This window comes from Hyperolius riggenbachi, chromosome 4 (genome assembly GCF_040937935.1).
Source record: "Hyperolius riggenbachi isolate aHypRig1 chromosome 4, aHypRig1.pri, whole genome shotgun sequence".
NCBI classification, from domain to species: Eukaryota; Metazoa; Chordata; class Amphibia; order Anura; family Hyperoliidae; genus Hyperolius; species Hyperolius riggenbachi.
This window is the reverse complement of record NC_090649.1, coordinates 283,763,779-283,789,156: the sequence shown is the minus strand read 5'-3', so window position 1 is coordinate 283,789,156 and position 25,378 is coordinate 283,763,779. Positions and strand designations below refer to the sequence as shown.

Below are 25,378 nucleotides of genomic sequence, written 5' to 3'. Positions count from 1 at the left end.
AAGATTTTAGTTGCCATGCAGGCCATACGTGAGAGTGCACACAGTTGTTTTTGTGCAGATATTTACAGTTTCTGAATTTTATTGCTTTGTAGAAAGATCAGTGGTAACAAGTCTGACAGTAAATGATTGTTTCATATATTGGAGTATTAAAGATAATAAAGAAACACATCTTTATGAAGCAAGAAAAACAGATAAACAGACACGTTTGTTGCGAAGTATGGAACAACACGTTCAAGTTTTGGCATACAGTTCATCTTTGCAGTCCTTTCCAGGTAATTTTCACAAAACAAGGTATGTTACTAAATCCTGTGATGGCTATTTTTGAAGCATTGCTTTCTACGTGATCTTTGACATCTGTGAAGTAGGCTCGTTATTTTATTTCTTCCAAACTGTCAGCATATTTTTCGTCATTGTACACATAGCTATAATGCTAACAAGTAACATGAACAAGCAGGAGCAATGCAGATAATGTACAATTGTGTAGCACACCTTGGACCTTGATTCACTTACACTAATCACTAGCATTAAGGGTTAGCAGTTAGCACTAGTCTGAGCACTAGGTGAGAATTACGGATTTTGCTAAATGGAACAAAAAAGTTGCTTGTAAGAATTGAACGTCTTTTTTATCATTCCAAGACACAAAGTCCAAAGATTGGGTAAACTGGAGGTGCTAAAGGAGGTTTTTTTCTTTTTTTTTCTCTCATTCCGCTGCCTCTGTTTTCAAATACTATTATTGATTTTAGAAGGTGTAGGTGTTCTTTAACATAGAAAAATAAGTACTGATGATCAATAAACTTTTTACCTCCTCAGCAGGGGTGTAACAATAGGGGTTGCAGAGGTAGCCACCGCATCGGGGCCCTGAAGGGCCCTCCCTCAACCACAGTATTAGCTCTCTATTGGTCCTGTGCTCATAATAATCACTTCTATAGATACTTTGAATAGTGGTAATTATTAACAAACTGTTCCCTATCCCCTTCTTGCACCTCAGACACTGCAGTTGCCATTGGCAGGTTTTGGTGCTCCGTATCAATTGTTTTGTATAGAGTGCTTGGGGGGCCCCATTGTAAAACTTGCATCGGGGCCCACAGCTCCTTAGCTACGCCACTGTTCCTCAGACAAGGTTAAAACATACATCGCTCTGCTCAGAATTGAATGGTTGCACCAAAGTGTGTTTATTTATTTGTTTAATTATGTCTAATTTTTATTAATACTTTTAATAAATAAATTGCGGCATGCAGGCTGGTATTGCAAAAATGGCTGTTCAGAAAATCTCAAAAACGTATTCCGCTGGAGACCCCATTGGTCTGGACCATAGTGGGAAATGCAGATTTCCCTTGGAGGGGTGGCAACACGGTTATATTGTTAGTTTGGGTGAAAACAACATTCATTGAGCAGGTTCAACCAGGAAAGAAAAGTAATGTGGTGGACAACATACCATAAATAATGCCCTCCCGTTTTTGACGGGGTCACAGGTGGAGCTCTTTGTGTTTCAGTATTGGGACCTAGGGTACGTTGTGTGCATGTGTGGTATTTACTGCCCCCTTATAAGTTGCCCCCCAATGGTAAAATTCCTCTTAGATGGGGATACTTATTGGGGAGAGGACACATGCTTGCTGGCTTTTCCTTACTAGTTAATCAACGTGTATCATGAGATAAAAGGCTAATGACTTTTTGAAAGAGGAGCTACACTTCTACTTTTTTGGAGGGAGAATTGCAGCGCGGGATCCAAGGGAGATGAATAATTTGCAGGGCTGCCACATATGTCACTGTGGCATGATTTTTTTCCTGCTTTTAGGGTCTATAAGCTTATGAAAAAATTGCACCATTTTTAGACCCTAAAATCCAGAAATAATCATACCGTCAGGGAGGTTAAAGAATGCCAAATGCATGGAAGATTTGCAGATCCTTTGGCTGCAGTAATATTTGAATCACACGTCTGAAACAAGCACACTTTAATCACAGCACTTGATGTTCATACTCGTTGTGGGTCAGTGTCTGAAAGTATTAGGGACACAGCATCAGCAGGACATCCAGGCAATTGACAAAGTTTGAATGGGAAAAAACTTCACATGCCTCTCATTACAGTGTCCCTTTAAAGAATTGTTCACCAGATTTAACCGCTTACCGACCGCGTCACGCCGATGGGCGTGGCCGCTGCGGAAGCCCCAGGACCGCCTAACGCAGATTGACGTAAAAGTCCTTGGGGCTCGCAGTGCAGGAGATTGTGCGCAGGGTGTGCGCTGCGCGCATCTCCTGTTCGTGGGGTGGAGCTCCGCCCCTCCTTCAGTCTCCGAGCGGCGATTGCCGCTCGGGAGACTGTTAGACGGCGGAGTCGCCATCTAAATACATTGTACAGCACTGCGATCAGCAGCAGCGCTGTACTGGGGACAGCCGTGTGACACGGCTGTCCCCCTGGGACACTGGAGAGCGATCGGCTCTCATAGGCAGAAGCCTATGACAGCCAATCGCCATGATTGGCCGGCTGTGGGGAGGGAAAGGATTTAAAGAAGAAGCAGTTTTTTTAACAAAAACAATAACAAAAACATTTATGTAAAAAAAAATAAACACAGAGGGGGCGATCAGACCCCATCAACAGAGAGCTCTGTTGGTGGGGAGAAAAGGGGGGGGGGGGGCCCTTATGTGCTGTGTTGTGCGGTCCTGCAGCTTGGCCTTAAAGCTGCAGTGGCCTATTTCACTAAAAATGGCCTGGTCACTAGGGGGGTTTAGCACTGCGGTCCTCAAGAGTTTAATTGGGTATGGCTATAGTACATTTTCTTTTTATAAATTCATGCAACCAACCTGCCTGTGATACAGTGTGATGGCTAGAGGTGAACAGGGAAAGGTACACGTGTGTCTTTATTCATTTTAGTAGAGTTAATTGCAGCTGTTTGCACAGGTTTTCTGCAAAGTTCAGCTGCATCGTGGTCCCCACAGAATGTGATCACATCCTACGCAACAGTTGCTTGTGTTAAGATTGTTAAGGTGAAGGATCACACTTTGTCATTCCTTGGCTTTAGTTTCTTCATTTCTGTACACAAATGTCTTATTTTCACATTTCCTAATGGAGGATAAAATTAGTATTGTGATTAATTTTCCCTCTCTTTCACATTTTAATAATTTTAAGTATTACAGTAAAGTTGATTTTTATTATTTGATCTTGCATAAGTAATAAGATGCTATTCTTCATATAGAAATGCCTTTTTAATTGTTGTTTTCTTGTTTTCTTTTCAGAGAAAGGTTGCCTCGTGCTGGGTTCTCTTGCCTCTAAACCAGTTCTTCTGAGTACGACAAATAGCAGCATTACTTTGCAACTGCCCCGGGTTAATTATGAACTGAGTTGCCCATTTATAAGGCGCAGCACCACAACATATACTGTAATCTACAGAACAATTCATGATGCTGAATATATTGGACCTGCCAAGAACACCAGTCCTGGCCCTGACACATCCTTAGTAAGATAGTTCAACTTTTTATATTCTAAAAGTAATTGTATTTCTTCTCAGTTACTAGGTTTGAAGAAAAATCCAGGAAAACATTAACATTAAATACCCATTGACACATGTATATTTGTTACAATATTTGTAAAGACATGCTTTTAAAACATTCTACCCCATCTGCCATTTCTTGGGAAACTAGGATATATACTATCTGGGTGAAGTATGTACCTACCTAAATATGTATGCCTATAACTGCATATATACCACTTCTCAGCTCAGCACCCAAATAAATGGCTTCTCTATTTTTCTGTGCCTGTCTGAGTTCCCATCGGAGTAAATTTCCCACGCTTCCTATCCTGAGAGAAACTGGTTGATCTTTCCAATGGATCGTAAGGTAACAGAAAAATATAACTCTATGTAGAGTTGGGAAGAGTTAAAACCATCTTAAATTTCTATTATTTTATAGCTGTCCCTCATTTTCCATCTGTATGCTCATCATTGAGAGCTATATTAATGCTGGAGTTTAAAGAGGTCCCAGTAACAGATAGCAAAGAAAAATCTTCTTTGTAATAATTTATAATTTGATGTGTCTGTCAACAAAGATTGTATTTCTTAATGATCCGACAGTGAGGTTAACATGGCAGTGTTCTGTGTAACCCATTCTGTCGCTATAAAAATTGCCAAAAAATTGTTTACAGTGTTCACCCTTCAGTTACATCCACTTTATTAAATTTTCCAGTAGATAATTTTTTAAAGTTATTAAATGTAGCCATTTATACATATTACTTTAAATACAGTCAAGTTAGACTTTAGTGTTTAACAATTTGTGCCAGGAGCATAACTATAGGGGAGCAGCCCCTGCAACTGGGGCAGAGATGTGGGGGCCCCAACTACTAGCCTTCCCTCCCTCTAATATATGGGTCCATCCTTCATCCACCCATCCTCATTATGGGTGTGAATGCCATTATGGCCACTCTTGTTTCATGACCCTTGCAGGATGGCTCCCCAGGCTGTGAGAGTCACCAAGGACTGACAAGGGAAGGGGTGTAAACACCTCAAGTACAATCGGGATCATATTTAATAGTTAATATATTTACCTATCATCAGTGCAGTACATTTACTTTTATACACAGTTTCTACTACTGGTATTCTTTCATATTAACATTAAAAATGTTCTAATTAACACAGTTTCAAAGTGCACAGGCTGAAGGGGTACATTGCATTTTTGTAAAAAAAAACATTTTCTCGCTAAATGGGATTGTATGTTCACTTTTTTTCTCTGTGTGAACATAGGAATTTCAAGATCAGATTGCTCTTATCCCCGACTTATTGCCATTTACAAAGTATGAACTGGAAGTCAATGTGTCAAATTATTACACACGTTTGGCTGCAGAAAAGCCAGAAAGCTCTACTGTGACTGGGGAAACTAATTATGGTGGTAAGTCCATACAGGGTGTACTGTAAACATGGAGAGTGATAACTGAAATATTGTTTCACTGAGCAGTCTGAGCTTGAGTATATTTTTGGTAAACAGAAATCCTTCCGATGTCCTTATGAATAATGATGTCACATTAGACACTTGTATGAAGTAAGAATGTAATACTGAAGAAGCCTTGGAACCACTAGAAAGCGCAAAGTGCTATCTCAATCGCTAGCGATTTGTGGTAGAGCTTTGTAAGAGATTTTGGGAGCGATTTCCCTGCTCCTCCTATACAATACATTAGAATGGAAATGCTCCCAAAATGCTGCATGTCCTGCGATTGCGATTTGCCTAATTGCAATTGCTCAAGTGGAAAGTGTGCCATCCATTTACATTGGCAGAGCATTTAGGGAAATTGCTAGCGATTGAAAGCTCAACAATGCTTTAGGGGGTTCCAGCTCCTATAGATGAAAACAATCTCGGCTTTTAAAACTCATTACATCACTTCTAAGTAACCACTAGTGGAAGATCAACTGCTTTGCCCTGTTTTATTTTAAACTGAAGTGAGAAGACTTCGAAGTCCATTTCTAGACACATATCTATATACCCTATGCTGAAAAGTGGCATCAGGTAATTTTAGTAGAATATCTGTAATATTACCGATATTCTACTATTGGGCACTGGCTATTCCTGGTAGTACAATATCAGTAATTTTCCTGATATTCTACTCTTTTCCTGACCTTCATCTCAAACTAACCCTCTCTTTACCTACTTCTAACACTAACCTACCGCAACCTATGCCTTAAACTAACCACTTCTTACTTACACCTAATGCTAACTGACAGACTATCTACACCTAACACTAACCTCTCCCTGTCTAGCTTAACACCAGTGCTGGTATCAAACTCATTACTAATCCCTACTTTTGCTTTTCTTTGCTCCACTGCTATCTATGCCGTTCCTCTGCCACTATTTTATTATTATTCCGACATCCCTTTTGCCTCAATGTATGTCCTTCCAGGTTTGGCTATTCCCTGCACATTTGATGCCCAAATTATCCTCTAGGCACCAATATAGCCCTAATAAATATTGTGATTATGAAGCGCAAAAAGTACCAGATGTATGGAGGTGCTCAAATTATCTTCGATCTAAACCCTCCATTTAATGTAATGGCTTAATAATCAGAGTGATCTATTACCAAGGCTGCCATGTTACATATAGCCAGACAATGGCAGCAACCTACGCTATATCTAGAAGTCACGAAAAATATCATTACAGACATGATGATTTCAGAAAGATTATTAGCCATTATTAATGATACCATGGATACTTTCACTAAAACCTGGCAGCCTTGGCTCTCTTATTCGGATAACATGGGCCTTTGGTCTTGTGTTCTTTCTGTTTGATTGGATAACATTGAACTACAGTATACCTAAATAGCGATGTCCTGTGTCCCCATGCCAAGTAATCTTCCCAAAATGTAATTTTCTGTTGATTAATGTTTTGGATTGTAGTGACCTGATTTTTTAATGTTCCTGTTGAACAGCTCTGAAATGTATGTAAATTGTTCTATTCTTAAGGCCCCTATTGGGGCTACTCATAGCTGTATTGTTTTTCTGTGCTTTTTAAATAAAAACTCTTTGAAATTAATAATCAAAGTGATCAAATGCTACAATTTTATGTGAAAATAACTTTCTGTTGCTAAAATTCTTCTTTTCAAACTTTGATCCCGTGACCAGAAGTAACAGAGTAGAGTAATGTATGTCTACTTACCTTGCAATATGTAATCTAAGGCATTTATTTCCAGTTCCAGAAGCAGCTTTTATTACAAAAGTGACAGTTTTGTCAGATTCGCTAATCAACATAACTTGGATAGAGCCATCCACACCAAATGGTCCTCTTGAGTTAATCCGATACCAGATCAAGGTGGACAGTTTGGCTCCAAGTCCATCTACTCCATTGAGAAAGAAGGAATTTCCAGATGAAATGCTTTTGTGGACAGTAACAAACCTTAAAAGTGGAACAGATCACCATATCAAGGTATATTCATGTAAACAACATGTCATTTAGTTGAAGATATTTGCTATACTAATTTGAGATATTTTCCTAATTGATCAGGTTCTTGCATTTCACCCAGATGAGAACTGGTATAGTGAAAGCACTGCTGTGAATGCTACAACCTTTAATTCACCATCTCCCCCACATAACATAGTCCCAGGAAATACCAGCATAGTGATGGAATGGACAGCTCCAGAAGAACCTCTAGCAAATTTCTCGTTTGAAGAATTTCAGGTGACTTTTTATTTGATCTTAAAGAGTTTGGGGTAAAACTGTCTTTACTCCAGCAGATTTCACCCCATGATTAATGTGTGTTTTACGTGGTTTATAGCTTTTATAACAGATTTGGCTGTAGACACATATGCCCAGTCTTCAATTCTTGATTATGCTGAAGAGTATAATCTGGTGAGATATAGTTTAGTTGTGAAAATCTTATTAACTCCAGACACTACAGCACCAATGACATATGTAGTCTAACATGTCCTAATCTGTCCATTTAACGACATCTGACTAGTTAAGGAAAACCTGTGGTGGTAATGAAAAGGTTAAAACCAGGTTTGGAAGAATCCTATGGACTGAGGCCTCGTTCACATTACAACACGCAGAAGGCCATGCAATCAGAATGCAACACGTACGAACGCATGCCATCTTGCGTTGTATGTATGCGTTGTATGTTGCATGTATGCGTTGCGTGGCTGGTCACATTCACTAAAAGTGAATGGGTCAGCCGCGCGTTTTAGGAAAGAATGCGTGCCACATGCGTTCATGCACCGCACTGGTACAGAACGCATGCAGTGTGAACATCAGACAGTGCAGTCTAAGCACTTCTATGTTCATGTGTGTCTGTCTCCCGCACGCGTTGACGAAAGACGGCAATGCGTGCAATGTGAATGAGGCCTGAATTCTGCCACACATCCTCGCGGGAGATATTTCTATTCCTCCTACCACCCCACCTCCTTTTTTCACTTTCTCTTTTCACATCCCTTTTCCTTTACAGTTTTCTTTCTATCCCTCCTTTAATGTTTCCTTTTCTACTCTCTTCACACTCTATTTTTCTGCTTTTTTTAGTTAATAGTTTTAATAATTCATTTTAAGTGAAGCACATCAATTTTGGCATTTGTGTTTTTGTGTTGATTAGCTAGTTGATTCTCTGATGTTTGAAGCACCTCTGTAGGGTCACATTTTCCATGGAGGATCTTATTCGGCAGGAGCAATTATATAATCCCATGCAAGTAATTTTAGCAGTTAGCATTGCTTTTTGATAGGTTTGTTGGTCTCTTTAAAGAGACCAACAAAAATATGATATAGTGAATTGGTTGTGTACTATGAATAATTACTAGAAGATTAGCAGCAAAGAAAATATTCTCATATTTTTATTTTCAGGTACCGGTTTATAGTGTTTTTTCTAACATTGCATCATGCTATAATATGTGCAGATTACACAACATTCAGCATTCAAAATGAGTCTTTCAGAGCAGTCTGTGCACTAATGACCTCTCCTCTAGCAGAGGAAAAGAAAACAGTTGAGATAATAAAAGTCAGATAACAGCCCTCTCCATGACTAAACTTAGTCGGAGAGTTAATGGCTTGTTTGCATAGAGATAACAACTGGAGTTTCTTAACTCTTCCTGTACTGGAAACAATTAGACTGATGTATCTGATCTTAATGTTTTTTTTTTAGCTGTACTACACATACAAGTCATAATATCATACATTTTTTTTCGCTTCAGTGTCTCTTTAAGCTCTTTATACCTTCCAAGTGGGTAAGTGCTTCTTGGTATGAAATATGTTTTGTACATTTGTAGCATATTCTGACATGTATTTTTATATTACTGGTGTCAGATAAACCTTGTGTCCAGTGCCTAATGTCTGCTCTCAGCTGGTGCCCTATTGCAGGAGCAGTGGAATATTACACATTGTGGATTACCTTAAGGCATACACAGGGCCGGATTTACAGCTCAGGAGCCTATAGGCACAGAAGTTCTGGCGCCCCAAGCCCCGCCCATTAGCACAGGCCACACCCCTAACTCACGCCCCCTTTTCTTACGCAAGCTAATGTAGATATTACCAAAGGCAATTAGAGAATATCAACAATATGCAGATATTGCCAATGACATGAAGAATTTACCAGATATAGGCTATTACCAACAAAAAGCAGATAATACAAATCACAACGAAGTAATACAGATAACACACAGTTTCTGATTACAGGCAGGTACTAATGAGTAGATTTTAGTGATGGGTAGATTCTATTGATAGGAAGGTGGAGGTAAGCAATATGGATGGCATGTGAGTTGATGCAAATTTGGTTGCAATTAGTCTGCAGGTTGAAAATTAGCTAAATCAAAATCAGCTGCAGGGGTATTTGATTGGTCAAATTTAAATCAGTGTGGCCTCTTTCAGACAGAAGGCTGAGTGGTGCTCTTGCTACACAGTCCAGCATCCCATCTGCTGCTGCCAGTGAAATTCGGGTGCAATTTAAATGGAGCTGAATTTCAGTGGTAGTAACGCCATGCGTGTCAAGTTCTGACATGCAGTAATGATAAAGTTGATTCAAGTGCCAGACAGGTAGTGATCGGTTAGTCCTAGTGCCAGGCTGGTAGTGATAGGTCGATTCTAGTGGCAGACAGGCAGTGATTGGTTAATCCTCGTGCCAGGCTAGTAGTGGTTGGTTGATTCTAGTGACAGGCAGGTAGTGATCAGTTGATTCTAGTGGCAGGCAGGTAGTACACTGGTGCATTGTTACCCTCCTCCCAGTTAGTGGGAAGCAGCTGTGTCATGCCTCCCCACATAGAAAGCATTCTGTTTGGGTATACCCAAGTGATGTCGCACTATGGGCCTGTTTCTACTACACGCAGATTGGATGCAGAAAAACTGAATGCCTATGGGAAAAACTGCATCAGAAAAATCACGTTTAATGGAAACAGAACCATGGGCATTCATTGGAGTCAGATTTCTGCATCCAATCTGCGTGTAGTGGAAATAGGCCCTAAGGACTGATGTTGATACTTACAGATGACACTTATTATAATAGGAGCCTCATCAGTCCTCAGAGGATACCTTAATCCTAAACATATCATCAAATTGACGCCTTGTGTGTATGGAGGGAGTTGTGCATATGCTTACTGCATCTCCCAGTGTCTGCATCAGTTTGTCCGTTATCTTCCCAGTTCAAAGGGTCCGGGTCGGCACCCTGTGACCCTCACATACTATGCTGTGCATGTGCAGTATATCCGCCAGATACGTCTCGGTGCGGGAGTGCGCATGTAAAGCACTTGGGGTTTCCAGCAAGTGCGGTCACAAGGCGCCCAAGTGGACATACTGTGCATGCACAGCATAGTATGTCTGGTCAGAGGGCACCAACCAGAACCCTTAGAATTGGGAGGAAAACAAGTAAATGAAGGCAGACGCTGGGCCATGGAAGTTGCAGTAAGCATATGTACAACTCCCCTCACACACACAGCATCAATTTGAGGATGTTTAGGACTAAGGTATCCTTTAAAAGAAATATCGGGCATTTTCAAAAATGTGGAAAATGCTATCTACTTACCTGTTGCTTCCTCCAGCCCCCGAAAGGCTATGTGTCCCTTGCTACAGCTCCGTTCCCAGCCGGTCCCCCAGGGTCCCCTTGGTTACAGATGCCTGGCAAGGTCAGAATCTCCAGCGCCGCTTGCGATCATGTGGCTGGGAGATTTGTGCGCTGGGGCTGTACTTCAGCACCTGCACAGAAAGCTCCCGGCTACGCAAGCATGATCATGCACGCTCAGAAGATACCGACCTCACTGGGTCGGCATCTGCAACCGAGGGGACCCTGGGAGACTGTCTAGGAGCGGAGCTGTGACAAGTGACGGGGTGGAGGACGCAACAGGAAAGTAGATCGCATTTTCTTTAAAATACCTAATATTTCCTTTAACAAACTGATATCCCCTCCCCATCTGACACCCAGACCTGGCCTCCAGCAGTGTTTCCATAGGGGGACACCTTAGCACTGACCAGCTAACACCGGATCAGTTCAGAGCAGCAATGACATCTTATCAGGTCAGGTAACTGCTGGACAGAGCTGCCTGTCACACTATGGAAACACTGGATAGCATCACAAGATTGCCTGTGCAGGGGACACTATTCAGAAGGGGGGGGGGGGGAGCATTGTAGGCTCTGCTATGAAAAGGAGGGGGGGAAATCAAAGGTCCCAAGCCCCTGCATAATCGATCTTCACTTACTCTGTCCCTGTAACTGGCTGCAGATCGTTGGCTGCAATGCACAAAGCCTCTGTGTGACATTGTGACTGCATGCAGGAATGGCATCTTCAAAGCAAAGACCCGGCCACAGGCTGCACCAATAGACACAGGGGAGGGGGGCAGAGCTGTAGCCCACACACTGTGCAGCAATCATCCCAAAGCCAGTCGACATGTAACAGCATTCGGTGCTGCTCTCCTCCACCTCTCGGCTGTCACTTTACTGACCCTTTGCCTGCACCATGTGAGAAGGAGGGGGAAGGACGGAGCTTTGTGTACTTAGCCTGGCTCAGATTTTTCCTCCTCCCTCCCCCCTACAGACTTTTGTAACTAACTATCTCCCCTAATAGCTCCCGGCAGCTAGAAAGGGACAAAACAAATAAAGCCAGCCGGGACAGTGCACGCCACTCATCTCCCCAACACCCCCGCCTATAGTATGCTGTAGCCTGCTCGCAGCTGAAAGGTAGTGCTGCGTCCTGACTCCCTGCGTGTGGTAAATGTAAATAGCGATAGGCGGGGAGTCGGGACACTCACTCGCCTGTGCGGCTGACATTGCGATGTGGGCGGAGGCGGACGAGTGGATGCATTTTCTCCTGCTCTGCCGCTCTTTGACTCTGGGGCACATTCAAGACCCGCCCCTGTCCAATATGGCGCCCCTAGGCACGTGCCTAGAGTGCCTTATGGGAAATCCGGCCCTGGGCATACATTATACAATATTATTAATAGACTGGTCAAAAGGTCCACCCATTAAAAAATGGGGTGCTGGGCCTCGACCGTGACCCCCTGCAATGCATGCATGGTTGCGCTCCCGCATGCACTCGGCCACGCCCTTGCTTATGAACAGGCGCTCTTGTCCCTCTGTTCTCCTCTGCTGTCCGACATCCGTGTGCCCTGCATGCATGCTATGCACAATGCACGGACACAGGAGGACGCAACAACAGGAGGTTTATTATATAGGATTAGACTTTGGATTCAATAATTGAATTTAATAAAACAAAATCTATCAAATAAGAAGGTAGTCTTGATTGAAGATGACTGGGAAAGGCCATTCTTTGTGAGAGCGATGTACTGGAAGCGAGTAGCAAGGAACAGTGTGAGAGGGAGGCTCTTTTTGATTTTTGCAGCAGGGGGTATAAAGTTTGCAGCTGCAGTGTCAGTGCTATTACATACCATCAAGAGCTGCAAAGTGATGATTTTGTGTGGAAAGTCTACATCTTATTATAGAATACTAAAGCAATCTGCACACCATTGCACTGTTGCCATGGCAGCAAATAAGGTAAATATAAATTCCTGGCCATTTTAGAAATGAATACTCAGCTACAAATTAAAATAGAAATGTAATTTTTATGACAATATATTTCTCACTTTCACAGCACTGACAAATGCCATATCATTTTTGAAATAGTAGAGCTTATTTAATTTGCTATTACTTTTTTGTAACCATACTCTTTATGATTTAGATAAGGTGGAATTGGTATGAAACAAAAGATATATCCTGCACAAATACATCCGTCTATAGCTGCACAGTCACAGGACTTGTCCCCAATACAAATTATGGCATTCGCGCTGTAGTGCGGATCAGCTAAAAATAGCGCTAATAGATTTGGGCGCGGCTATATTTCTAATGTTAATTATCGTTTTTGTAAATTTACACTCAATTTTGCATATGTTTGGGCGCAAGTGCCTAAAATCAATATATTACGTAAATTGATAAAGTAAACTCGGTAATATTCCTAATTTTTTTTGTGGAATCGGTAATATTGGTAATTTAAAGTTTATGATAATATATCAGAACGAATATCATAACGCTAAAAAAAACGATGTCAGTCATAACGATAACTTAAAAAGTCTTTTGGTATAATAACGGTAAATGAACATGCTTAGTGATGGAATGTAAGCAAATTCTGTCCAAATACAGATAATTTTGTAATTACGAAAATATAACATTCACTATACAGATGTAATAACGATATGACATTTCTATTTACGATAATATATGAAGTATTTACGATAATTTAGGGTTAGACACCACCAGGGGGGTGGTTAGAGTTAGGCACCACCAGGGGAGTTTTAGGGTTAGGCACCATCAGGGGAGTTTTAGGGTTAGGCACCACCAGGGGGGTGGTTAGGGTTAGGCACCACCAGGGGGGTGGTTAGGGTTAGGCACCACCAGGGGGGTGGTTAGGGTTAGGCACCACCAGGGGGGTGGTTAGGGTTAGGCACCACCAGGTGGGTGGTTAGGGTTATGCACCACCAGGGGGGTGGTTAGGGTTAGGCACCACCAGGGGGGTGGTTAGGGTTAGGCACCATCAGGGGGGTGGTTAATGTTAGGCACCACCAGGGGAGTTTTAAGGTTAGGCACCACCAGGGGGGTGGTTAGGGTTAGGCACCACTAGGGGGGTCTAGGGGTCAGGGATAGGTACATGGAGAGTTCTGTGTCAGAGTAGGGTTAGGTACATTTAGGGTTAGCCACCACCATGGGGGGTTAGGGTTTGGCCCCACCAAGGGAGGGTTCTGTGTGAGAGTAGGGTTGGGTTAAGCTGTGTTGTTGAATTACATTACGATATTTAACGTTATTATATTTTCGTTTACATCTCACATCTGTTTTATACCTGTAATAATAATAATCAGAATTATCGATTTTACATTACAAATACTGTTAAATTATCGATATTTCTAAATTACGCTATTTTTCTTTTCCCGATAAATCGCGCCTAAATTTGACCGCGACTTTTTTAAATGTACGCCTGTAGTGGTTTATGTGACAGGAGCCCAAAGTGTTTCCAGTACAGTAAACTTCAAGACTACAGGTAGGACATTTTTTTTATATTGGCTTGGCTGATAAAGGATGTATTTAGAATAATGTTTGATTGGAGAATCTAATAGTGCTCTACTCCTAGTAGTGCTTTACTCCTCCAGGCAGACACAAGAAAATGCCGATCAATGTCCAGCAAAACAATTGATTTACATACATATCTGTCAGAGGCACTTGGCATAGCACCAGACCTGTATTGTACATGCCCCTTATTATTTCCTGAGGAAGCGGGTCACTCCTGTGAAACGTGTTGTATTTTACTGGAGTATGGAAATAAATTGTTTTGCTGGACATTGATCGTCATTTTCTTGTGTCTGCCCGGAGGAGGTAAGTCCACCACTACCACCTCACTTTTAAACGTTTTAGATCTTTTTATCCTTCTGGCGCATCTGTATCCACACTACGTCATACATATCCACCCTTGGTGGAGGGGTGTTACTCCTTTTTTTCTTAATCTACGGAGAGCGACTTCTTAATCCTGAGTGGTAACAAGTCTAATCTCCCCACCTGTCTTTACATTGGTTGCCTATCTGGTAACCCTGACTTGAGAGTATACTGCACATACATTTTCCACACACCTTCATTTACCAGTGCATACTACTCTATATTGGGCTCTTGGTGTCCCTCTTTGTTTTTGATTTGATACTCGAATAAAAGTCGACCTTGTGTATAAGTTGACTCCAATATTCGACCCGCTGGAATTTTTTATTGACTCAGGTATGAGACCACCCAGCAAAGTTAATTACTGCACTTGGGGCCCAGGAAGAATTAACCTCTACACTTGGAACCCAGGAGGGGTTAATGATTGCACTGCATACAGTACTGCAGCCATTAACCCTTCCAGTCCCTTAAGTGCAACCAATAACTCCTCCAGGCCCCCAAGTGCAGCAATTATTTTTCTCCCCTTCCTGCAGCCCAGTACCCCCCCCCCCCCTTTTCATGTTAATTGTTGTGGCCAGGACTTTCAGACCTGTGCTTTCTTGGCATTCCTTTATCAAGAAAGTGTCACTTACCACTGGGTAAATTGCTGCAAATTGGAATGTCACTAATAGTACACACATTACTCAGTGTGCTCAGTATTGCCCGTGACTCGTGTATAAGTCGACCCCTATACTTTTATTTAGTGAGTCAGACCGAAATTTCTAGACTTATACTCAAGTATATACAGTAATTTGCTGCATATCTGAGCAGCTATTTGAGTCATTTTAGCAGAACAATAAACTCTGGTGAAAGACTATTAAAGGTACAGACATCTGGGTTTAATGACGAACAAGTGTTTCATAGCAGCTCCATAGCGCCGCTCCCCACCTGCATCCCTTCTCTCCAATCAGCGGGGAGGGAAGGGACGCAGGTGGAGAGCGGCGCTATGGAGGAGGCAGGGAGCAGCGAGAGTAGCCACAAAAACACCTGTAGATCTGTAGTATACTACCCTGTATTGGAGGAAGGAACGGTTAGTGGTTGGGGCCCCCACAGCTCTGGCCCCCCTGCAATTGCAGGGGCTGCTCCCCTATAGTTACGCCCCTGAAAGAGCAACAAACGAGGTTTCTTTCTATTATGATACAAAGAATAGTAATAATTTGCTCTGGGCAGCTGCTTCATTTTTGCACCAGTGCTTCTTGTACGTTTCTTTATAATCCAGTTCCCACATGTTACCTTTCAGCTGGAGTCCCAGGCAAACCAGGAGTTCCACAAAATGCACTTGGAGATAAGAGCACCATTCAGTGGCAGATTGCTGAAGATAATGGACGCAACCTAACATATAATATATTAGAATATAGGTAAGTACACCTGCATGGGCACATTTTTTAATTGCCAGTTTTTCCTTCTAATTTCTACTTCTACCTTTAATGTCTCATTAAATAAAACCTTTCATATGTACAGTACTTAGACATTGAATGGTTAGCAAGGATGTGATGCAGGCACCTGGGGGCTCTGAAGCCTACTGCAGTTTCTCCTGCAGTTGAAGGTACCCCAGTACTTCTTACTGGGGATTAAGTCAATTGGACCCACAATGCCATTTTATTCATTAGATGTAAACCTCAGACTCTTAAAAAGTACCTGTTGTGTTATAAAAATATTTACCATCTGAACTCCCCTCTCCCACACATACATGCACCTAGGTTGCCTTGACAACCCTCTATTGACAAAAACACATCTGAACTATCCTGGTTTGATACAAATTTCAAAAATGACCATTATAGAGAGGTAAAGGAAAGCATGTGTGACAGATGACACCCTATGGTGTTGAGTGCATGGTTAAAAAATGTTTTTCATGTATTCAAATTGTTTGCTTTTTTCCAGTTTTCAATTAAAAATATGCCTTTATCTACAGAAAGGTGTCTTCTGATGAGAAAGAGCTAGTGCCATGGCAACAGGTGTACAATGGCTCTTGTAGTGGCATTTGCATATGGAAGTCTACAATGCTGGATGGAAGTTTCCAATTCAGAGCAGCTGCAGCAAACATGTTAGGCCTTGGAGATTACAGTGATTCAAGTGAACATATCATATTGCAGACAGGTATGCTGCTGTATTTTGGCATGTTTTGCTATTGTCTAGAGTAATTTATTTGTTTTTATAATTTCCTTTAAATAGTTCTTTCATATTCTCTAGTGTTGTACAGAGTTCAATATAGACAACAGTGGGTAACAATATATTAACAGGTCATACATCTACAATAGTAAGCATCCAATTCTGTGGCTATATAATAATTACAAACATAGATTCGTTTTAACCACTTGCTGACTGCGTCAGGCCGATAGGCGTGGCTGCGGCGGCAGCCCCAGGACCACCTAACGCCAATCGGCGTAAGGTCCCTGGAGTAGTGGTTTGCGGGAGATCACGCGCGACGATGCGCGCACATCTCCACTTGGATGATGATCGCCACTCTGAGACTGTTAGACGGTGAAACCGCCGTCTTTCAACACGGTACAGGGCTGCGATCTATAGCAGATCTGTACAGGGGACAGTGTGACACAGCTGTCCCCCTGGGTGGCTCAAAACTGATCCGCTGTCATAGGCTGAAGCCTATGATAGTCGATCACGCTGATTGGCTGGCTGTGGGAGGGAGGGGGATTACAAAATAAATAAAAAATAAGTAAAAATATTGCAAAATAAAACAAATAAATATTTATGGAAAAAAATAAACACTGGTAGAGCGATCAGACCCCACCAACAGAGAGCTCTGTTGGCGGGGAGAAAAGGGAGGGGGAATCACTTGTGTGCTGAATTGTGCAGCCCTGCAGCGAGGCCTTAAAGCTGCAATGGCCCGTTTTGTGAAAAATGGCCTGTTCTTTAGAGGGGTTTAAGCCCATGCTCCTTAAAGGGAACCAGAAGCCCCAGAAAAAAGATTCTATACATACCTGGGGCTTCCTCAAGCCCCATACGCATGGATCGCTCCCACGCCGCCGTCCTCCACTTCCTGGATCCGCCGGTACCGGGTCCCGTCACTTCCGGCGGATGCAGCCAATTGTCCGCATGAGCCGGGGCTCCCTCCATACCCTTACGCGTTCGGCTGCGCAGTAGGCAGCCGCACGCATAAGGGTATGCTGAGAGCCCCTGTGATGCGGACAATTGGCCGTGTGCTGCCGCCGACTGGCCGAAACTACGGGACTCGGTACCGCCGGATACAAGAAGCGGAGGGCGGCGGCGTGGGAGCGATCCGTGCATATGGGGCTGGAGGAAGCCCCAGGTATGTATAGAATCTTTTTTCTGGGGTCTCTGGTTCCCTTTAAGAGGTTAAAATTACTATGATGCAATGAAACTTAGTTTACAGAATGAAAAACATATTTTTCTAATTTTACTTACATTTTTTGTTTGTATTGAAACACAAAGTAATGCAAGTGAACGCATTACTTTCCTGAATCTGGATAGGATGATGGTTTCTTTAAGAGCAGTTGTAGTCAGCCACTCACTTTAGAGATAAACATAAATTGTGCTGATTGGGCAGCAGCCCTTGTCAATCATCACTCATCTACATCTAAAAAAGCCAATGATTTTTGGCCTAAAAAAGGAGGCGTTATGCCTGATCTTGAGTGTGGCTGCCCACATTTAAGAGTGTTATTCTGCATATTTTAGTTTTCTCACGCAATGCAGATGCAAAACCGTTTTCTTTTAAAGTAATGCATAATGAGATGATTTGCATATTTGGGAGTGATGCTTCATGGAAAACCATAGTTGTTCACTTAAAGCGGAATTATCGCAAATACCTTTTGTTTTAAGAAGGCAAAATTATATTCATTGTTTCTTTTTAGTAAGAGAGCTTTTGGTGTCTTTATATACTTTTCTAGTTGTTGTGGGTCACCATGATCTTTCTGGGTATTCTTTTGCAACAGAAGAGGTCTTTGCCTGTATTTTTATTTATTGCTAATAAAAATCTGGGAAAATCTTTGTTGTTCTAACTTTTGTTCTTTTATATTAGGAAATGTACACACCCTTTATATTTTCATGTCTATTTCATAATTTGCAATGCAGTTTTTTTCATACATCCATTTTTATTTTTTTACGTATTTGTTTATTTTATTTTTTCAGAGAATAACCCTTCTGATGAAGTTGTGATAGTTGTGGGTTCTGTTTTAGGCGTACTTTTGGTTCTTCTTTTGATAGCTGCTGTGGGTATGTAGAAATTCCATGTGTGTGTGTGTGTGTGTGTGTGTCGGTAAGTTAATGTATTAAGAAGGAATGAAAAATGTATATTATATATTTCTTTTTACTAATATTAGTAATATACCAGAATTCAAGAAGAAGGGCAAAGAAAAGAAAGACAATATATATATCCTCAGTGAGGACAAGGAACTTACCAAACTTCGAGGGATACCTGATGCTGTTGGCTTGACAAATGCCTGTTATGCTATTAGGTAAACTTGATTTATATTCTCTATAATATTGAGCTACCTTTTCCTGTCTAGGATGCTGGGTTTACATCGTTTTCTTAAAAGCACTGAAATAAAGAAACAGAGGTTATTATTGTTTGCTTTGCACAAAATACACATTTCCCAGTAATAGCTTTTACCTAATTGAAGAGATAAAAAAAAATACAAAAAGCTAAACAACATTTCAAAAACAGACTTTCAAGAATCCTTACCTTTATTCTCTTCACCAGGCAGGATGTTATAAAAATGACCAGAGAGTGACAAATGTAAATAGACACACAAGTATAATTCCCATCACTAAAGCTCAGTTCACACCACACATCACTAGTGTTTAGCGATAGAGATTTCAAAGTGATTTTTGAAGGAATGTGCTTTTTTTTTGCACATTCATTCAAGCTGAATCACTCCAAAAAATGCTACATGTGGCATGTTTGTGATTTTAACCAAATTACAATGCTGCTGTCGGGACACCCTCATAGGCTTACCTTTGCTAAGCGCTTTTCGAAATGTGGGCACTTTGGAAAGTGCTCCAAAGCACTCAACCCTGAGAAGGCTTTGATTAAATTTAGATATTGGGTAAGGTACACAAGTACAAAATAATGGATTCATTTCACTGTCAGTGGGAGAGACTACATGCCTGAGGTGTGAAGAGCAGCACCATTTTGAACTGGCTGTTTGCCATTTTCATCTGCTGTCTGTAATCTGAAATGGGTGATTTATGTATTGCGATTTACATGATTAACCTATTTTGGTTCCTGGACGTAGTTTCTACGTCCAGGAACCATGCTTGCTACCGCGCGCTCCCGCGGCCGATCGCACGCGTGCACGCGCACTCCCGGCCGTGGATTCGGTAGCCAAGGAATCAATGTATCGGGCTATGGTGCCCGATCATTGATTCCTCTCCCCCGCTGAAAAAGCCCTTCTCTCGGAAGCTGCGCCTTTTCTGGCCGTTCCCTCTCCGATGAGTCACTCTAAGCGTGTGTTACGCTTAGAGTGACGTCATGTAAACAAACTCATGGCCACCATCTTGTGGCCAAAAAGTAATACTACACCTGTAAGAAAAAAAAAATACAAATTACCGTATTTTCCGCCGTATAAGACGCACTTTTTCTCCCCCAAAAATGGGGAGAAAAAGTCCCTGCGTCTTATACGGCAAAGGCAGGGAATCCCCAACTTGCGAACGCCCGCCGATATAAACCGCCGACCCGCCGCCATTGGGGATTCCCTGCCTGTGTGGGCGATCACTGTGCCTGGCTCCCCCGTGTGCCACAGCTTTTCCCCTCTATTTTCCTCCTGCCCCGCTCCATGTGCGCACATCCCACGTGTCTCCGATATGCCCACCTCCTTCCCCCTTGTCTCCGAGATGCCCCCCCGTGATGCCCACCGTAAATCCTTCCCCCCTCCGGGTCTGCAGCTGTAGCGGCTTACCTGATACATGCCGCCGCGAAGTCTGCAGACGCCCGGCTACTCCATATGTTTCCTCTACTGCGCGGCTTGTACTGATTGCGTCATCAGTAGCCGCGCAGTAGAGGAAACATATGGAGTAGCCGGGTGTCTGCAGACTTCGCGGCGGCATGTATCAGGTAAGCCGCTACAGCTGCAGACCCGGAGGGGGGAAGGATTTACGGTGGGTATCTCGGAGACACGGGGGGCATATCGGAGACACGGGAGGTGGGCATATCGAGAGACGGGGGGGGGGGGGGGAGATGGGCATATTGGAGACACGGGGGAGGTGGGCACATGGAGGGGGGCAGGAGGAAAATAGAGGGGGAGAAGTGAGGCACTCGGGGGAGCCAGTCAAAGAAGGACATGTGGGGGAGCCAGGACACATGGGGACAGGACACATGGAGCCAGGACACATGGGGACAGGACACATGGGGACAGGACACAGGAGGACACATGGGGACAGGACACAGGAGGACACATGGAGACAGGACACAGGAGGGCACATGGAGACAGGACACATGGAGCCAGGACACAGGAGGACACATGGAGCCAGGACACAGGAGGACACATGGAGCCAGGACACAGGAGGACACATGGAGACAGGACACAGGAGGACACATGGAGACAGGACACAGGGAGACAGGACACATGGAGACAGGACACATGGAGCCAGGACACAGGAGGACACATGGAGACAGGACACAGGAGGACACATGTGGGAGACATGACAAAGGACACATGGGGAGAAGGGGCACACAGGACACATGGGGGAGATGGCGCACACAGAAGGGAGACATGGGGCACACAGGAGGACAGATGGGGCACACAGAAGGACAGATGGGGCACACAGGTGGAGAGATAAGGTACACAGGAGGACACAACATGTTCAAAGATGCTCCTGGAATATAGACGTACCAGATTTAATATATTTTTTTTTCCCAGGTTTTTGCCCTCTAAACTTGGGTGTGTCTTATATTCCGGAGCGTCTTATACGGCGCGAAATACGGTAACACACATTTACATTATAAATCTATTGTTTACCTCCCACCCTCCCAAAACTACCCAAATAAAATGTTTACTATAAAAAAAAAAAAACCATTACATTAAAAAAAAAAAAAATGAAAATATTTACCTAAGGGTCTAAACTTTTTAAGTATCAATGTAAAGATGAAATATTTTCGCCATACATTGTGATAGGGACATAATTTTAACGGTGTAATAACCGGGACATATGAGCAAAAACAATACGTGAGTTTTAATTAGGGAGGCATGTATTATTTTAAAACTATAATGGCTAAAAACTGAGAAATAATGAATTTTTCCATTTTTTTCTTATTCTTCCTGTTAAAATGCATTTACAGTAAAGTGGCTCTTAGCAAAATGTACCCCCCAAAGAAAGCCTAATTGGTGGCGGAAAAAACAAGATATAGATCAGTGCATTGTGATAAGTAGTGATAAAGTTATAGGCTAATGATTGGGAGGTGAACATTTCTCACGTGAAAACGACGGAACCTGAATGGGTTAACCACTTCAGCCTTCAGTCGTTTTTCACCTTATGCATCCGAGCAATTTTCAACCTCCCATTAATTTGCCAATAACCTTATCACTAATTATCACAATTAATTGATCTATATCTTGTTTTTTCTGCCACCAATTAGGTTTTCTTTGGGTGGTACATTTTTCTAAGAATTATTTTTTTCTAAATGCATTTTAACAGGAATATTAAGAAAAAAATGGAAAAAAATAATTATTTCTCAGTTTTCAGCCATTATAGTTTTAAAATAATACATGCTACCATAATTAAAACCTATGTATTTTATTTGCCCATTTGTCCCGGTTATTACACCATTTAAATTATGTCCCTATCACAATGTATAGCACGAATATTTTATTTGGAAATAAAGGTGCATTTTTTTTAGTTTTGCGTCCATCACTATTTACAAGCTTATAATTTAAAAAATATTAGTTGTATACCCTCTTCACATGCATATTAAAGTTCAGACCCTTAGGTAACTATTTATGTTTTTTTTTTATTGTAATTTTTTTTTTTTGTTAAAAATTTTATTTGGGTAGTTTTTGGGTGTGGGAGGTAAACAGTTAATTTTAAATGTAATTTAGTGTCTTTTTGTAATAAAAATGTACGTGCATGTAATTTTATATTTTTTAAATAGGTTGCAGCTTACTTGAATGGCATTTTATAGCACAACAAAAATGCCAAGTTCACAAAATGCCAGCTGACATTTAATTTATGCTTTTTACTTTCTTCAGCACTAACAGCTTAAAGGTAATCTGAAGTGAAACTTATGATATAATGATTTGTATGTGTAGTACTGCTAAGAAATAAAACATTGTTAGCACAGATATACGTCTTATATTGTTTCCAGTACAGGAAGAGTTAAGAAACTTCAGTTGTTATCTATGCAAAAGAGCTTCAAAGTTTTGAACAACACTGTCTTTTGAAGCACTTATCTCAACTGTCTCTCATTGTTTCTTCTTTGCTTATGGTTTTTCTGCAGAGAAAAGTTCAAAGGCTCATTAGCCTGCTCTGTGAAATCATTCAAAATGCTGAGTGTAATGTGGAAACTGCAATTATTAGAGAATGATGCAATGATGCAGAAAAAAGCTATATACCTGAAAATAAAAATATGACACTATTTTTTCTTTGCTACTAAAGTTCTATTAATTATCCATACTACACATCCAATTCATTAGATCATGAGTTTTTTTTTCACTTCAGTGTCACTTTAAGTTTAGTGCTAAGCAGTGAAACGTACTCAAAACTATAATTATTATTATTGATTTATAAAACACCACAATGAGGAGGATATCAAGGCTGCCATCTTTATTCCCTTTCCTGGCTGATGTTTTGGCTTTGGTAGTGTCTGAGTTACACTAATGGGTCATAAATGAGACAGAACTCTTTATCTGCATATACATTCTAAGTCATTGATCCAGAAATTAATAGTGGTAGAGAATCAGTTTAAGTTTCTTGCAATAAGCATTTTTTTGGTAAATGGGAATAAATGTGGAAGCCTTCATATTCCTCTTACTACCGATTCCTTTACAACTAAATGGTTTTCTAGTATTTAAAAAAAAATTGCATGTCATACCAGAAGGGATATTCATGAAGGAGTGGTGGTCAACATTCCATGTATGTAAATGAGGAAGGATACATGTGATTTAAGTTGCATGGAGCTCAAATGGTCTTGCGTATCAGACTCGTGAAATCAAGTTGAGTTTTTTTGATGATAGCTATTTCTTTTTTTTTAAGATTTGTATTTTGAAATAGTTTTTATAAAAGTAACAAAAACACATATAGCGCATAACATTGCACCCATTATACATTCACAATATTCAAGATTAGGGTGACTAACCAGTGTCACCTAGCATTAGTGATAAAGCACAATGAAGTTAAAATATGTTTGGTTACAACAGGAGATTGTATACAATATAGAAAAAGACTTTAAAGAGACTCTGAAGTGAGAATAAATCTCGCTTCAGAGCTCATAGTTAGCAGGGACATGTGTGCCCCTGCTAAAATGCCGCTATCCCGCGGCTAAACGGGGGTCCCTTCACCCCCAAGTCCCCCCTTGCAAAATACACGACCAACTTGGTCGTGATTTTGCTCCTCCTGGAGGCAGGGCTAATGGCTGCAGCCCTGCCTCTCAGCGCCGTCTATCAGACGCGCATCGCCGCCTCTCCCCCGCCCCTCTAAGTGAAGGAAGACTGAGAGGGGCGGGGGAGAGGTGGAGATACGCGTCTGACAGAGGCGCGTGGGGCAGGGCTGCGGCGGTTAGCCCTGCCCCAATGTGGAAGCGCTCCCCCGCTGTACGGAGGGGATTTGGGGGTGAAGGGACCCCCGTTAAGCTGCGGGATAGCAGCGTTTTAGCAGGGGCACACATGCCCCTGCTATCTATGAGGTCCGAAGCGAGATTTATTCTCGCTTCAGACTCTCTTTAAGCAGTATAGGAGTTTTATTAAACCACATGTCTGCACCCATGTGTGTAAATATAGAATCTGATGGCGTTTTTCCTATGACCAAAGTTTTGGTGTGCCTGAGGCCCAAAGGGTTCATACACTCAGGGAGCACCTTTACTCTCTAAATTGCTCAGATTCAGGCTGTAGAGGTGCGTATACTCCCCTGTTAATACTTCTAGAACCACAAACAGAGGAAATAGGACAAACAAGAAGAGAGAAGACAAGACATCACAGGATAGGAAAGGAGAGGAGAAGAAGAGAGAGAAGAAACAGAAAAGGAAAAAGAAGGGCTGGCTAGTTCAGTGTGTACAAGATACTGTGTGGGCTTTTGTATAATCTAAAATCTTAATCTCCCTTATTATTGCTCAAACAAGGTAAGACGCTCACAGACGACAGGGTATTGGGAAATATAATTCGTTAATTCTCTATGAAACGCTTATAGTCCTCTGATTTAGAGAATTCGAACCAGGGCCTCCATATCTTTAGAAATTGCTAATTTTTCAGATGGATAGAATGTGTTAGGTCTTCCATGCGTTCGATAGATTTCATCTCAAGCAGCAACACAGCTATGGCAGGGGCCCGAGATGATTTCTAGTGCCTAGCTATAATTATACGGGCTGAGTTGATCAGATGTTTGGATAGCGATTTTTTATATTTTCCGAGTCTCCTGGGGGAGGTGTGTAATAGGTAATAAGCTGGATCCTCAGAAGCCTCAACCCCTGTTACCTGATGTGGACAGCTCCAAAATATATGAACAAGAGTGCCTGTGTGGGCCATACATCTTCAGCAAAGAGGGCTAGATTCTGGGTAGATACGATGCAGTCTTTCTGGTGTATAATACCACTGCATTAGGAGTTAGTATCCTGATTCTTGGATGCGGGCTGAAGTAGAGGACTTATGAGCTAAAATGAGGATCTTTCGCCACTGAGTGTCCGTAAAGGTTTTGTTTAACCACTTCCCGACCGCCTAACGCACAGAGGCGGCCGGGAAGTGGAGCCCGCAAGGACCAGCTCATGCCCAAAGGCAGCGGTCCTTGTAGGGGCATGGGCGGAGCGATCGCGGCATCCGTGACGCGATCCTTCGCCGCCGCCTGTCTCCGCTCACCCGCCGCAACATCCCGC

The 25,378-nt window shown here is 42.1% G+C and overlaps 1 protein-coding gene across 1 annotated transcript in view; it reads left to right on the top strand.

The window, feature by feature from the left end:
- The window catches only part of ROS1 (ROS proto-oncogene 1, receptor tyrosine kinase), a 189,521-nt gene that overhangs the window by 99,341 nt on the left and 64,802 nt on the right, over positions 1-25,378 (top strand). The window contains 12 exon segments of the mRNA XM_068233370.1: positions 93-272; positions 3,232-3,452; positions 4,731-4,875; positions 6,665-6,897; positions 6,976-7,149; positions 12,611-12,707; positions 13,904-13,960; positions 15,626-15,743; positions 16,298-16,482; positions 18,493-18,576; positions 18,684-18,688; positions 18,691-18,818. Of these exon segments, the coding sequence (XP_068089471.1) occupies positions 93-272; positions 3,232-3,452; positions 4,731-4,875; positions 6,665-6,897; positions 6,976-7,149; positions 12,611-12,707; positions 13,904-13,960; positions 15,626-15,743; positions 16,298-16,482; positions 18,493-18,576; positions 18,684-18,688; positions 18,691-18,818 (1,627 nt within the window).